The sequence below is a fragment of the Grampus griseus genome, assembly GCF_964374135.1.
Source record: "Grampus griseus genome assembly, chromosome: 12".
NCBI lineage: Eukaryota > Metazoa > Chordata > Mammalia > Artiodactyla > Delphinidae > Grampus > Grampus griseus.
The window spans coordinates 52,426,294-52,442,419 of NC_139006.1; the positions used below are offsets into that span (position 1 = coordinate 52,426,294).

The window sequence follows — 16,126 nt, forward strand, 5'->3', positions numbered from 1 at the left end:
TACTTTTCTGAGGTTCTCTGGGTCTCAGGAAAGAAACACAATGATGGAGAAGAGTCCCATTCATGGATCAAACTCCTCTAGCCTGAGAGGAGGAATTAAGGTTTTCCAACAATGCCAGACAGAGAACGGGGGTGCCCAGGTCTCCCGGAGCTGCATGGGCACTAAAATCGCTGGGGGAACGTTTGCAACACGTGGATTTGTAGGCCCCACCCTGACCTCCTGCCTCTGCGTGTGTGTGTGTGTGTGTGTGTGTGTGTGTGTGTGTGTGTGTGAGAGAGAGAGAGAGAGAGACTGAACCTCTATCATTCTTCGCACTTGTTACAAATCTGAATGTCTCAGAAACTTCCATGTGCAGCCAGGTGGTTTGAGAACCTCTCCAGCACTCTCCTCCAGGTGGGAAAAGCCCTCCAAGGGGTGGTGTGGCAGGAAGCCAAGTTCTGAACCAACTTCCGCATCCAGAGGGAGCCGATTTTCCCCCAACCCTCCTCCAGAAGGCCTTCTCAACACCAGAGAGTAGCCTCTGCCAACCCATGCCCGAGCTGTGCCAGCTCTGCTGATTGAGGCTGTCACTCTCCTACTCTGGAAGCTTCAATAGCTCCCAAGTTTCCAAAGAAAAGAGACCAAGTTGCTCAGTGGGATGTTAAGGCCTTCCCCACCGGGGTCCCCAGGCTTCTCTAACTCGAGAAGTGTAACCTCTTTCTGAGCGCCCTGAACTCCAGGAGTGCAGTTTCCCTCACAGCCTCCCTCCCTCCCTCCTCCTTTGCATATGCTGTCACCTCATTGGAATGCTGTCTCCAGCCACTCTCCATCCACCCAAATCCTGCCTGTCCTTCCCAGGACAGCGCCCTGGTACTCAGCGCACCACAGCTCATGGCAGTGCTCAGTAGACATGGCCTCGCAGTGCTCCCTGATTACTCAGGGCTCTACATTTCAGCCCAAAGTCTCAATCCATTGTCCTCTAATTGGTTGGCATGTACATCGATTCTCCTCTGCAGGAGGGAAAGCCCCAGGGACAGCAGGGTCCTTGACCTCTCCTCATGCCCACCTTCCAAGCAGCACCAACACAGGGCCGGGCTCCTGGTGGGTGCTCAGGAAACACTTACCAGTTGAATGAAAAACCTCCTCGCAGGCTCTGAGCGGTCCGGCCCCAGCTGTCAGATGCCAGCTGTCAGAGCTGCTGGGAGAGGCCGAATGCATATTCATTTCAGATCCCTGGGCTGCCCTGCCTCGAAGGGCCTCCTGGACCATGCTAAGCCATGTGGGTACCAGGGCACGATTCTGTTTCTGCTCTCACTGGTTAGGGTTTTAAATCTCCTGGGCTCCCCTCACCCAGCTTCCAGGGCTGGGGCTTGGTGAACGGGGTGTGGAGGGGGAGGTATGTAAGTCTCATGTGGGGATTGTGCAAACCGTCAGGGCAAACTTAGCTAACACCTCTCGAGGGCTGAGGGACAGGAAGGGGTGATCTCGAACCCCCTCTTCAAGCACAGCCAGGCCTTGGCAGGGACAGGACCAGCGGTCTCCAGGGATGCTCCCGCAACTCCCACACTTGGCTTCCCCTCAGTGAGGTATGTCGGTCCCCCACGTGGCCGGCTCTGTGTTAGCTATGCGGCTGGGAGGGTTTGCTGCTGCGCACCCCGGGCCAGTCGTCCTCCAGCCCAGGGCATTTAGGGGTGGGGACGGATAGAAGCGGCTGGGCCAGGAGACCTGCTCCTCGGCAGGGTGGGGGTGGGGCAGGGGATATGGCTGCAGCAGCAGCGGTGGAGAGACCATCACTTAGTTCCCGTGTGTGCACAGTGTGTTCAGTGCTTCGCTGGCATCACTTCATGCACCAGTCCCTGCATGAAGGCACCACTGGCATCCCAGGGTCGAGAGGAGGAAACCGAGGCACAGAGAGGTGAAGCGATTTGGGAAAGGTCCCACAGCTCGGAGTGGTGGAGCTGGGTTGGCTGAACTGGGGGCCTGAGCCTGCCCAGTGAGGGGCTGGGTTTGGCCTCTAAGTCCTGAGGGTCCTCAGAGAAGGGAGAGATTGGGAGGGCTGGAGTGGGCTTCCTCTTGGATGGAGGCTGGGAGTGCGGGCCAGTGGGTTTAGGACTGGGTTGGCACTGGCGCGCTGTGGGGTTATCTATGATGGAGACACAACTGAAACACGGAGATAATCATTGGGTCTTGGCTCACCTCCTAGAAGTGATTTGTCCAGTGTGGGAATTACCTGCCAAGCTGCTCTCCCTTCCCCTCCCCGCACCCCCGGTGACTCAGACCCGGCTTGAACACTTCTGTAGCTGGAGGCTCACTACCTCTTGGGACAGCCCATGCCCTGGGGGTGGGGAGGGCTGGGTGGGACTTTCTCCCGCTGCAGGCAGAGCCTCGATGGAGGGCCTGAGGAGCAGAGGGCCGCACAGGCCAGCTGGGTTGTCTCTGGCCCCTTCCCTCCCTACTCTCAGCGCAGCCCAGTTGAAGTTAATCACGAGGGCAAATTCTCCCCTCCTCAGGCAGGCTTGGCATAGAGCACATATGCTTCACTCCACATCCCCCAAAACAGGCCAGAAGTACTGCTGCTTCCGTTTCTGCAAAGTCGACTTGTCACCTGGAAAACCGGTGGGGCCATTTTCAGAGGGTGTGCACCCACCAGGCCACAAAGTGAGTGTGGAGATGTGACCATGGAATGCCTGTGACATGGGGACAGCTGTCGGGTGGCACAGCGGCCTTTGACTCTTTGACGTTTAAGCCACATACCTAGGCACAGAAGGATACAAGTTCAAGAAAGACGTAGAAGATAAAAATATGATACCTAAGGGGCTGAAATCTTCATCCCCCGTGAAGAATTTCATGGAATTAGAAACCATGTCAGAGTTGGATGAACATGCTGAGTTAGCAGTGCTGTGTTGAAGAAGCAGCTCTTAGAACACACTCTTTCTGAACAACTCCTTCCCAACCAGCCTCCTCATATAAGCATCGGGTCATGATCTGAGGTGAAGGCAAACACTGCAGGTGTGTGGGGTGGGGGCTGCTGCTCTGCCCAGCTTGCTCCTCTGTGACCCCCACCCATCTCTAGGAGGCTAATAGGGGCGACTCTCTTGGCTCCAACCCATTATCCAGCTCCTCTTCCCCCTCACTGACCAAAGCACAGTTTTGATCATGGCAGATATATACCTCATCCTTGGCCAGATATCCCCTTTCTCGGCCTCCCTTGCAGCTAGGGTGGTCAGGGAGTTCTGGTTAATGAGACCCATGCAGAATTCTACTGGGGAGGTGCCTATGAGAAATCTTTTGCATTCCTGATAAAATGGACAGACACAGCTGGACTTACTCTGCTTGACTGTGGGTATGATGCATGGAGCTAGGGCAGCCATTTTATAACCATGAGGAAAGAGACTCAGATGCTGACATTGTTATGCTGCCAAGCCAACACCAGACCCCAGACTCCGTGATATGCAAAAATCCAAAGCTCCATTTGTTGAAACCACTGTAGCCAAACGTATTTCTAACTGACAGGGTAGTCACTGAAACTGAGGTTCAGAGAGTTTAAGTGGTTCCCCAAGGGCACATAGTCAGGCTCCAGGCAGAACTGGGGCTGGAATTCGACCCTGCTTCCCATTCAGAACAAGACTTCCAAAGTCAGGTTTGGGGTGTGGTGACACCTGTGGGGGCACTGCCCTGCCTCACGTGGCCCCCTGGGGGTCTAGCAATCACGCCAGATTCTCCTATGGGAGGAGCGTGGCCTTAACCTTGGGGTGACAGGAACAGAGGAAGGTGACACCATTCCTGCCCTTGTGAAGCTTGGGTTTTCCACAGGGTTAGCTCCACAGGATGTGGTGGAAGGAGAGGGGGCCCTGGAGCCAGACCGCTCCTCAGTGAGCGAGCCCCCTCCCCTCAATCTCCTCATCCACAAAGTCATGCTGGTAACGCTCACTTGAGAGCACCCCTGTGATGCTGTTCTGACAAATAAATGAGAGAATACTTGTGAAGTGTCTGGCCATAGTGAGTCCTCGGTGAACGGCAGCTTCTTCACTTCCTATTCGTGTTTCTGGGGTCACCAAGAGACACTTGCACACTAATGCTTTTCTGAAGTCTGCTTCTGGGAATACTCAACCTCAGTACCTTTCAGAGACTAAAGTTAGGCCAGTGGTCACCAAACTTTTTTGTGCACATGTTTCTCCTAGAGATCTTGTTAAGATGCGGAAGAGCACAGTCTGTGTGACGTGGCTCAGATGCTCTGGGTGGGGCTTAAGACTCTGCACTTCTAACAGGCAGCTGGTGATGCTGATGCCCTGGGCCCAGGTGCACACTCAGCCAGGGGTTAGACCTCTTGCTCAGACCAAGGGAAGGCCAATGCTCAGACCAAGGGGGCGGGGCACTGTGGGTTAGAGCTGCCTGGGAGAGCTTCCGAGATGAAGATGGGGGCTTGGAGCTAAGTCCTGAGGCTCTGGGAGGACTGGGGTGTGTGGGCAGGGGGAGGCAAGACCTTCCCAGGGAAGAGGGAAGCTGGGGACTGCTGGTGCCCAAACCATGCCCAGAGTGAGCCGTATGTCCGGGACTCATTTGCCTGGAGTTGACCAGGGCCGGCAGGCTGTACAGGCTGGATGTTCTGAAGGGCAGCAGTGTCTTCTCCCACCACAATCCCCCCATTTCATCCCTAACTCCAGGAGGAAAATTCAGACTTTCCTGGCTCCCTAAAGTCTGCTCTCTTTACTATCTTTCCAATTACCTCTCCCTGCCACACACCTGGATCTGTCTCCCCCCCACCCCCGGGGTCCTTTATGGTCAGTCCACTCAGTCCTTCCCTTTTCTGAAACGTAATGAGACTTAAGAGTACAAATCACATCTCTGACCATTTTCTATTTTTATTGTCCTGTTACTATTTCATGAATGAAGTAGGAGCCACTGGACGTAACTGTAGCAAAGGACCCAGAGGTCAACCACACTCACGTCACTGTTTGTCATTCATAATAATAATCCCTGGATTGATAACAATCTAGCCTACACATAAGATTTTCACTATGGAATTAGGAAACAGGCCCAGAAAGGTCATGAGGCTTGTCCCAAGTCATCCAGCAGGTTGGTGTCGTCCCCGCAGACTGTAAGTGCTCTGAAGGATGGTACGAGCGGTCCGTTGGGCACAAGAGTTGGGCACCACACGCTCACACTTGCCTCGGCCCCTCTCAGCCACCGCGAGAGGAGGCCACCTGCCTGGCGCCCCCTGGTGGTCACGTTGAGACCATACTACAAATACCTTCGATCAAAACACACTGGAGCCACAGTAAACTGGGGCCCTGAACTCCAGCCCTTTTCTCTTTACAACTATTTTCATGACGATGTGAAGGACAAAAAAAACACACTGCTTTCTGCCATCATCCCCCAGGGTTGCCCATCTTTGGTGGGACTTGGCAGCCCACCGTTCTGGAACGATGCAGGCCCACAACACAGATGCCTGGCTCTCTGCTCGCCTAGCCCACATACACACTCTCTAGAAGAAACCCTGCCAGTCCTAAAACACATCCATCCCAGAGCAGGAGTTCACACAGACAGCCTGCTTCCCTGCCTCGTGCTCTGGTGAAAGGTCGGCAAACTCTCAAACAGCCTCACGTGGACCCACGAGGGCGCGTCCACCGAGGCCGCCTGGGAAGCCGCCTCACTCCTGTCACCGCCGCCCAGGCACTCACGCCCGTGCCAGCTGCCACTGCCCAGGCCAAAGCGCCTTCCACACAGCATTTCCTCCAAGTGCCCACGACCAGGAAGGGAGACCTTCCTGTCTTTCCAAGTGCAACTCCACAGGGTGAGCTCAGCTGAATACTTTCCAGGGGGCAGAGGGGTGATGTGGATGGAAGAGGAGCCCTGAGAATGGATCTGCTGGGACGCCACTGGGTGATGCCAAGGCTGGCGAGGTCAAGGGGCAGAAAGAGCTCTGCCCTGAATCAGCTCTGGGCGAAGGAGAAGGTACAGGAAGCCCTGGGGGTGGGGACTCTGAGAGCTGAAAAGTAGAGTTAACGGAGCAGTGTGGAATCAACGAGCTGCACCGGGTGCCACGGGGCGTCGGAAAGCCCTCTGAGAGCCAGAGAGACGGTGCGGAGAAAGCGGAGTCGGACTCGAGCCTCCAAGGATGAAGAGAAACTCTCTGGGCAGAGGGAACGACACGGAAAGGAGAGGAGGCTGAAGGAAGGCGACGTACTTGGGTGAGAGCTGCGTGGATGTGTGGCCACTGGGGGAGGGAGTGTGCACCCAGCCGAGTCCCTCGGGTGACCGGAACCTGAGGAGTTTCCAGGCGGTCAGATCTTTGTGTCGCCATGATAACCTCGGCCAGCCTAGGAAGCATGTCAAGGGGGAGAAGCCTGGAAGCAGCCTACGGTGGGGTGGGCTGGGCTCCCCCAGGACACCCTGGGCTGTGCCCTGAGGTCTCTCTCAGCTGAATTCCTGGGCACTTGCCATCACTACCAGTTTTTGGCACCTAAAGTTATTTTCTGGATCGTGAGCTGTCTTCACACTTGCCTCCCAAACCTTCAGCAACGGGCTATGTCTCACTCATTTTTGTCTGATGCCAGGTACCCTACCTCCTCACAAGAATTCTGCATGGGGAAGGTAATCTGTAAATGCTGCTGCTGTTGATCTGGGTGATGCCAATCATGGTCCCAACTGTGCCCGGGCAAGTGCTGGAGAAAGCTGGGAAATGTCTGCCTTGTTTCTTTAAAGAGACACTTAAGCAGAGGGCAGGAGGAAGGCTTGGGGCCCAGGGGCAAGGATGGAGACAGGGGGAGGTGGAGCTCCAGCCCTTCCCTGAAGCCCTGTCCTGGAGCCGGCCCTCAGGGGCGGACAGCTTGGCTGGTCTGCATCAGGGAGAGACCGAGCTGACGAGAGCTTTATTAATTATACTTGTCACAAATGGAGTTGGGCCGTGGAGGCCAGGAGACACTTATCTTCCTCACCCTCCCACTCTCCCCTCCTCTCCCTGTCTTCTTCAGTAATGTGAGTAATGTGAGTAATGCCAAGTCTATTATTCTTAGAATTTTAAAGAATGTCAGAGCTAGAAGGGGCTCCGGAGGCAATCTGGCCCACCGCCTCCTTCCACAGTCCAGGAGGTGGAGGCTCAGGGAAGCTCTGAGCTGAGCGCTTTGCCCAAAGTACCTGGTTTGTTTGGGGGCAGGTGGGACCTGGTGCCCAGGTTCCCTGACTCCAGCCCAGGCTCTGACCCTCACCTCACATGGCCTCTTATTTATCCCTCCAAGTTAGAGATGGTGGCTGTGGACATAAGGCTCTCTGGGTCCTTGAGACAAATCAGTGAGGGTGTCTTGCACAGGCCACGGCTGGTCCTGGGTTCTGTCATGGAGGCCACAGAGAAGGTGTGAGCGTCACTCGCCAGAACAATGGGGACACCTCCGCACTCAGGCGAGTGTGGGAAGGGGCAGGGAAGAGAAGAGAGCACAACTTAGGACACAGGGCACAGCCCCGGTGGGAGGAGGGCTTCAAGACGTTTCTGTGGGAAGGGGGAAGGGGAGTGAAGACTCTCTCCATGCAAGCAGAGGGAGGTGGGACTAAGGACCGGTGTGAAGAGGAGAGACGAGAGCTGAGCACGCCTCGGATGCTAATGTAGCTCGTCTGGCACCTGGAGTCCGGATTTAAAGCATTTCTGCCTTCTCTCCTGGAACCCAGTGTTCCCTCCTGCTGGGAGAGCCGGGAGGGGTCCACGTGCGCTCAGCCGCAGCCTATGGTGTGGTCTGGGGCAGGGGGTGAGGGGCTGCTTGGTGGGACACGTTCCTGCCAGGGCTGCTTCCTGTCAGGATGGGGACTCCTCCAAAGGGAGAGGCTGGAGAAACCCCACATGTGGGTGGGCTGTGGAGGCCTGGGTTCTGGTCCCAGCTCTGTCACAAGCGAACTTCAACTCATTTCCCTCGGATCACAGATTCCCTGTGGGTAAAATGAGAAAACTGAGCTAGAAGTTGGTGCTGAAACTAGGCCTCCTGCAGATAGGAGTGTGTGAATGGCCAACAGGAAATGATCTCTAAGCCTGGAACGGGACTTTGCCCTCTCCTGCTGCCCACGGTTCCCTCTATGCTTACACCGTTTGAGTGTGTGCCCCTTGACAAACCCGCCCACCTCTGATACTCTAAGGACCCCTGGGGCTTGTCCCCCAGGCGAATGAGAAGCAGTGGGGAAGTGAGAGGGAAGCTCCACCCCATGGCCTCACTGTGCGGAGTTTTCCATCTGCCCTCGGTCCCAGCACAGGCTCCTGGGCACTACTGACATTTTGGGCCAGACACTTCTTTGTTGTGGAGCTGTCCTGTGCATTGTAGGATGTTTAGAAGCATCCTAACCTCTACCTACTAGATGCCAGTAGCATCTCCAGACAGTGTCCAAATGTCCCCTGGGGGGCAAAAGTGTTCTCTAAGACCCAACGCCCTAAAAGGACAGATGAATAATTCTCTTTAGAGAATATGGGGAAAGAGGGAAGATATGTCATTCATTTCCCCAAGAGAGAAAGAAAAGAACACGAGGACAGGGGGGGAGATGCAGAGGAAGGGCTGGTGGGACTCCCCTCACCCTTTCCAGTGACTCAAACACTGTTGAAGCCCTTTCTCTCCCTGCCATGGAAGAGCCATAGGGCTGCCCATTTTTCAGTGTTACGGGTCCTCCCCTCCCCCCAAAAGATATTAAAGACCGAACCCAAGGTACCTGGGAATGTGACCTTATTTGAAACAGGGTCTTTGCAGATGTAATCAAGTTATGATGAGGGAATTAGGCAGGGCCCTAATCCCACATGACTGATGTCTTTATCGAAAGGGGAAATTTGGACACAGAAACAGGCACGCACACAGGGAAGTTAATGTGACGACATAAGAACACCGTCTACCAGCCAAGGAATGCCCGAGGCTTCCAGAAGTGAAGAGAGAGCCACACAACAGATTCTCCCTCCCAGGCCTCAGAAGGAACCAGCCCTGCTAACACCTTGATCTTGGTCTTCTAGCGCCAGAGCTGTGAGACAAAACATTTCTGTTGTTTAAGCCAACCAGTTTGTGGGACTTTGTTACAGCAGCCCTCCAACCAATGCGCTCGGGAAGAAGGACCACAGGACCAGGAAGCTGGAGTTACGCAGGGATCTGGCTTGTGGCCCCACCATCTGAAGCAGAGACATGTGCTGATGGGACCCAACTCACTGTACAGAGACAAAAACCAACACTGTACCTCCCGGACAGACAGGTGGAAATGCATCACATCTCTAAAACGAAACGCTTTGGTTGTGCCAATCACTAGAAGTTGTAAAACTACCCTGAAGAATTAACAGCCTCCACATGCTAACTACATCCATCATAAATTCATCTTTAGTTTCTGTTATCATATCAGTGTCTCTGGGGACCCCTGTCTTGTCATCATTTGCCCTTTATAATTTATTCATCTCGTTCTTGCCTGCATCCTTTCTACTTATCATTCATCTTTACAGTTGTACATAAAATTAGATGGATCCTTCCATGGTGGGGCTGTCAGGAGGGAGATGGGCCTCAGCAGGGAAGTCCCAGTAAAGCTGGTGGCGGTCCCACGAGAGCCTCCTGTGGGTGTCAAGGTAGAGGTGGGGTGGGCAGAAGGAGAGAGAGGGAGAGTGTGAGGGAAGGAGGAGGAGAGGAGAGGGACGGGAGAGGCAAGTGAGAAGGATAAAGAAGAAAGGATGGGAAGTGAGAGGGGAAAAGAGTAAGAGGAAAGTGACCGGAGGGAGAGAAGAGAGGAGGAAACAGGCATAAAGAGAAAAGAGGAGAAGGAAAGGAAGAGAAGGTGGGACTTAAGAAAATGAAAATGGGAGGCAGGGGGAGAAAGGAGAACATCCTGAGACAGCAGTGCTAGAAATCCAACTGAGTTGTTTTTTTTGTTTTTTTTAAATTTTCCATTTTAACATATTTCCTGGTAAACTCAAAGAAGGTCACATTGAATTTCCATGGAAATGACGTGTCCTGAGTAGTGGGGACCTTTAGTCGGGAGGTGTGATGGCAGTTATGCTGCTTGTCTACCAGGCTGAACTGAGCGAGGGGTGCGGGTGGGAGACAGCCATGGAGGACTGTGTGCGTTTGCTTTGTATTCTCAGGTTGCCGGAGTGAGGGCACAAAAGCCAATCTTTAACTAGTGAATTGGAACTTTAATGTTTACCAAGCAGATACAGCTCCCACTCTCCCCCTGCCAGCTCTCTCCCCTCCCCGCTTTCAGGCCTCCCGCTAATTGGACCCACCTCTTCCCCCCTCAGCAGCCCTGGTGAGGAGACTTTTCTGCTGCCCCAGGAGAAAAGTGCTGGCCACTGCTGGCCATGTAGCCTGGTTTTCTCTGATCGGAGTCTCTTGGGCTCTTCCTGGAAGACAATTCCCTGAAAAGTCCCAAAGGCAGGGGGAGCTGGGACTAAGCAGCAGGGGCCTATTTTAAGGAACAGGATTCTTCCAATAGGCCTCCCGTGCACACTCAGACAGACCCCAGGGAGCTCTCCAAGTGGACCTCTCCTGCCTAGCTCACAGCTCCTGACCTGTCACACGTGCCTTGTCTTCTAGGCTAGTTCTTAGACCAGCGCTCTCATCTGACACACCCATCGTCCTCCCAGCTCTCTATTCCCACCTTGCCCATGTCCTGAACACACTTTTTTTTTTTTTTTGCGGTACGCGGGCCTCTCACTGCTGTGGCCTCTCCCGTTGCGGAGCACAGGCTCCGGACGCGCAGGCTCAGTGGCCATGGCTCACGGGTCCAGCCGCTCCGCGGCATGTGGGATCTTCCCGGACCGGGGCACGAACCCGCGTCCCCTGCATCGGCAGGCGGACTCTCAACCACTGCGCCACCAGGGAAGCCCCTGAACACACTTTTGAGCAACTCCTACACCCCATAGTTATCCAGGTCCCCTCTAAAGCAACTGGTGGCCCTAGAAAGAAGAGGTGGATTTTGGTAGCAGATCAGGTGCTGGTCTTGGCTTGGCCATTTAGTAATTGTGTCACCTTGAGCAAGTTGCTTAATCTCTCTAATCCCGGGTCTCTTCACGTGTGAGGGATACGCATGACATCTTCCTTATAGGGTGGTTGCGAAGATAAAATGGGGTAACGGAGGTAATGTGCTTGCATCACGCCTGTCAGATAGTGAGTGCTTAATAAATATTAACTGTTATCACTGAACTGTTTTCTACTCTACCCATTTTATGATAACGTGCTGTCTTGTACCATTGATGTGTGTGTGACTTCTGTCTCCAATTTGATGGACAGCTCCAAGAGGGGGTGGTGAGGCATTTTTCTTATCTGTGTCTTCCTGGATGCCTATCACAGTGCCCAGCACAGACTCAGGAAATTCTTGTTGATGAATTGAGAAACCATGTTGACTTAACCCTATAAATGATGGAACAAACATTGGGAATGGAAGAAGGTGGGCTGGAGAGGGCAAGGGGCCAGGAGAGAGAGTGAGATTGAGAGTGTGACGGGGAGATGGTGAGTGTAGAAAAGTGGAATCACTCTGCCTAGATGCCGGCAGAAGACCCTGCTTGAAGGGACCCTGATGAGGCTTTGTGGTTTAGTGATCTCATTCTACTGAAGGCGTGTCAAATTAAAAAACAATAATCCATCTGTAACACTGGTCCAGGGATGACTCCGTCAGCCATCTGAGAGACTTTGGTTAGGCTGGTTCCAAGGGATACTGACCTCTGACTTGTAAAAACAGCCACTGTGATCTGGTTTCTGAGCTTCCACTTATCCCAAGAGAAATGTCAGCTCCCCTTCCCAGTCCCTAAGTGGGGACACGTGGGAGCGGTGTCTCTAGTTCTGGCTCTGTTGTTTTGTTACTGTTTTTGATGGTGGCAGTGTGTGCATGCATGTGCGCACACATGACAACAATGGGATCGTGTTCCTTGTTGCCAACAGGATGCTGACTCTGTAAGTTGCTGGGAAACAGAGTGGGCTGCCTGCACCATCTTCTCCCCTCTTTCTCTCGTCAGTGAGAAAGTGGAGGGCTAATTTTAATGGATTGATTTTAATGGATTTTGAAGTCTGGAGAAGTGCCTCAATTGTTGAGGTTACCAGTTTCCAGGTTCTTTTTTTCAATTTTTTTCTCCTTAGTCAGACATAAAGTGCACTCACCAGGGCACCTAGTGTGGTCACCCCAGGAAAGAAGAAGTCTCCCTCTGCCCCCTGACCAAGGAGGCAGCTGTGAGCACTGCCTCAGCTGGTGGCAACACCCATTATACAGTTGGGTGGAGCATTCTGCTTGGGCCACTTCCCAGCATTTGCGTCTCACTTTCTCTGATCTCAAAGGAGAGAACCAACCAACAATAGTAACACCAGTTCTGCTTTCTGGAATCCAGATGACTCCACTTTAAAATCTGGTCATTTTGTTTTACATTAATCTCTATGTGAGTTTTTTGGGGGACAATGTGCCCTGGGAAGTTGGAGCTGCAATCCTGTCTTTTCTCCCTGTCCCTCCCCCTGTGGGCTGTGCCTGCCCTGAGAATTGTGATGAGGTCTTTGAGGCCATGAGTCTCCCCGTGAGGCCTTTGAAGAAAGGACAGCGTTCCAAGCACCGCAAGGGGACTCTAGGCTATGTTTTAGTTCCATTGTTGGCCTCTCTCCTCACCCCTCCCACCTCCCAACATACATTCATGGTTGGTTTGTTTTTTTTGTCCTTTCTTCCAGACTTGCCCAACTTGTCTTTGTGGTTTCAGAAAAATGCCACTGGATCTCCCAGTATGAAGGATTAGCACAGATTATGGGGAACAGTGTTAATTATTGGTGGAAGGGGGGCTGGCGCGTCGCTCCAACATGCTCCTGATTTCCCCTGGGCCTTTCTGCCTGGTAATAAGCCTTCTTTAATCTGGCAGGCCCCTTGGTGAAATCAGCACCACGGACAGTGGTATTGATTGCTTCTGAGAAACCATCACAGCTGCTCAACCAAATTACCTTTGATATGTGACCTTTAATGTAATTACTGCAACATCAAAGTATTTCTATAAATTATTAAAGAACTAATACACTCCATCATTTAGCTATTCTATTATATGTAAAATAAACAACCACAAGTTAATGTTAGATCCTGAACAATCCACACTTGCTACTGAAATTCTCCCAAGTCCCCAGTCTCTCCCCCTTCAAAATCCCAAGCCGCCCCCTCCCACCTTCTCTTTCGGTTTCCCCATCTAATTCCAGGCTTTTAGCCATCACGAAACTCCCCAGCAATCTCTCTCAAGCTGATGAAGGACCTCCCATAAAAATGTGGTATTTTCTATTCCATTGGGGTGGCTCTAAAATATCTATCACGATCTCCCCCAAAACAAAGTACCACAAACACTTTATTAATCAGCACAAACCTTTCTCAGAAGCCTTTGATTTTCTTACAATATGACTTTATGCTTCACACATAACATGGGGTGATGTGGAGCGTATTTCTGCCATCTTACAGAGGGCACCCAGAAAGTAATTACTATAATATATGTGCACGTAGCTGCGCCACTGAAAAACCAACTGGGGAATGGCCACCTTGCCAGAGCTGGGTTCCACACAAAAACCTGTGCGGTGCACGATTTCCATACATTTGCATCCGCGGGTGTGTTATTAAGATGACTCAGCCTCGTGCTTTGCAATCACAAATACCAAAATACAATACAAAGGCTATCTTAATGGAAGGAAGGCCCTCCCCACCCCTAAACGGGTAAAGAAGGATCTCTGATGCAAAGGAAGACTGCTCCCGCCCCAGGTTGCGCTTTCCCTCTGTCTACCTGGTTAACCTTTCCTGCTGTGGGGCAGAAATGGAAACGTGTGTTTACATACGATTTGCTTGGTAAGAATGTAAACATGCATGTGTAAATATTGGTGAGCATATATACAGAACACATGTGCTTCCCTGCAGTGTCCATTGTATAAGCTTCAACACGGTACATTTTAAAATTCTTTAAACTATGCCCACAAACACTCACATCTTTCCATTTATCTTTAGATACTCGGTGAGCTGCATATCTCCCCCTCCTTCCGCATCCCCCGCCCCATCTCTCTGAACCCACAGGAGAGACCGCGCAGACCCTTGACCCGGGGAACACTTCTTATTTTATGGTGATGAACTAGCTTCGATAATAGCCACGGCTGATATCACACCCAGTTAGGGGGGCCATAAATAATTCTCTTCTCCCCCGCACAGAAGCTATAAACCAGGGCTGAGGCACGATAGTTTATCAAAGACGAGGGCTGGCTCCTTAAATAAACCGCGGTGATCTCACTCGCGGCGCCGAGCCCGGGCGGGTAGGCACTCCCTCCCTCCCGGCCCGGCCCGGCCCCCACCCCAGGAACGGCGAGGGTCCGACGTCGATCGGTGGGTGTTCGTGCAGCCTTGCGGCAGGCGGCCCGGCGGGCCCAATAGAGGCAGCTCCGGGATCTCAGGGCCCCGGGCACCCCGCGTCCCCACCCCGAGGCTGCCCGAACGGGATAGTGCTCGGAGGAGAAAACCGATCGGCGGCGCCCCGGTGGGTCAGGGGAGGAGCCGCGCCCGAGCTTTGTGGCCACGGCCGAGTTCGTCCCCCGCCCGGATTCCGTCGGGCCTGGACGGCCGAGTGCGCAGGCCGCCAGGCGAGGTCTGAGCTCGGCGCCCACGCGCCCGCTTCCCAGCCCCGCGCCTCGAGGCTTCTGGGGGCCCAAGGGGCGACGCGCGAGTTCCCGAGCGAAGGCCGGCGCCGCGCACCGGGGCCCGCGAGCCCCCAGCCGGCTGCGCCGCGGCTCGGCCTCACGAAGTCGCCCCCTGTCGGCGCGCCCGTCGCTCGCGCCTCGGCGGGCGCCACTTACCCCGGGCAGAGTCTTCTGCTCGTGCAGCGCGCTCTGGGCCTTCAGCGCTGACTCACGCTCGCAGTAGGTGAGGAAAGCGCAGCCTGGGGAGGGAAGCAAGCGCCGAGAAGGGTCAGTGGGGCGCCCTCGGGCCGCCCACGCGCCCTCCCGCCCGCCCTCCGGTCTCCAGCCCCTCCCCGCTCTTGGTCCCTCTCGCCACCTCTCTTTCTCTCCCGTGCGCTCTACTCGAGCTTTCCTGCCTCGCCGTTTTCCCGTGTCTGCTTTTCGTCTCTCTCGTTGCTTTTCTATTTTGCTCCTTCGGTGAAGTCTCCCCACTCTGCATCTTCTCCCCGCCACGCCCCCTCTCCCCGCGGGTCTCTTCCTGTCCGCCTGCCAGGTGCCTGCCTGCCTCCCTCCGATGTTGTTCTGTTTCAGCTCCAGCCCCAATACCTCCCAGAAGGGGCAGCTTCCACCCCTCACCCCAGCACCTCTAGTTACACTCCATCGTGAACTCTTGTTCTGGCCCCTTAGGAGGGATGATGCAGGGACCCTCCCGACCTTTCAAACAAAGGCTCCATCTGTAAGGAGGACCCCAGGCCAGGCTGTCCTAATGAAATGAATGGGGCTGTCAATGTGCCCCCTGCCCCTGTCGGTTGTCACATCTGCAGTGATATCTTCACACCCCTCCTGGAGGGCTTGGAGACTCTTGCTCTGCCTCTAATTCCCTGGGTGACTTCAGCAGTCTCCTGTCCTGCCTCAGTCTCCTCACGTGTTAACCGAGAGGGTTGATCCAGTGGTCTGCAATGTCCAGTCCAGCTTTCCTCTTGCAGTGCCTCACCGGGGAATTTGGATTTTACAGAACACTGTGTCTTACTCAAGCGGTGACTTTTTAATGCTGGCCCTTCAGGCATGGTGACAAGGTAAAGAGAATACTTGTTGGTGGGAGAGGCTTTTTGGGAGTTCCCTCAGACTGCTCAGTGTCAGGGCCTCTTCTTCTGCCTCCAGATGTGGCTGTGTGGCTTGGGCGGCCCTAGGGTCTTAGGGAAAGTCAAAAAGCCAACTTCAGCCTGCAGCAGGCTTGCATCTGGAGGGGCATAGTGGCCTCAGACTTCCTAAAGTCACCATGGCCCCAGAGAAGGCACCCTGGGCGCTGGCCACCACCTCTGGCTCACTGTCTTCTTTCTCTCCCTTGTTTCACTCTCTCTCCCATGATCTGATCTCCCAACCATCTGTGTTCACCACTGCCTCCCTTTCTTTGCTCTCCCCCTTTCCAGTCTCCTCACCTGGTATGCCTTCTCTCCCCATTTTCACATCTACCAATCCCATCCATCTTTCAAGAATCTGATCAAGATCCACTTCTTCCCGGCAGACCACCTTGACTGGTCTAGTTC

General features: G+C 53.9%; 1 protein-coding gene across 27 annotated transcripts in view; it reads right to left on the reverse strand.

Annotated features, from left to right (window-relative positions):
• Positions 1 to 16,126, reverse strand: part of CELF4 (CUGBP Elav-like family member 4) — a gene marked incomplete at both ends in the record, with an annotated part of 296,294 nt that overhangs the window by 207,564 nt on the left and 72,604 nt on the right. For all 27 annotated transcript variants that reach the window (XM_082667872.1, XM_082667891.1, XM_082667895.1 and 24 more), the window contains one exon: positions 14,757 to 14,839. In XM_082667872.1, coding sequence (XP_082523998.1) covers positions 14,757 to 14,839 — 83 coding nt within the window. The remainder of the gene's footprint in view (positions 1 to 14,756; positions 14,840 to 16,126) is intronic.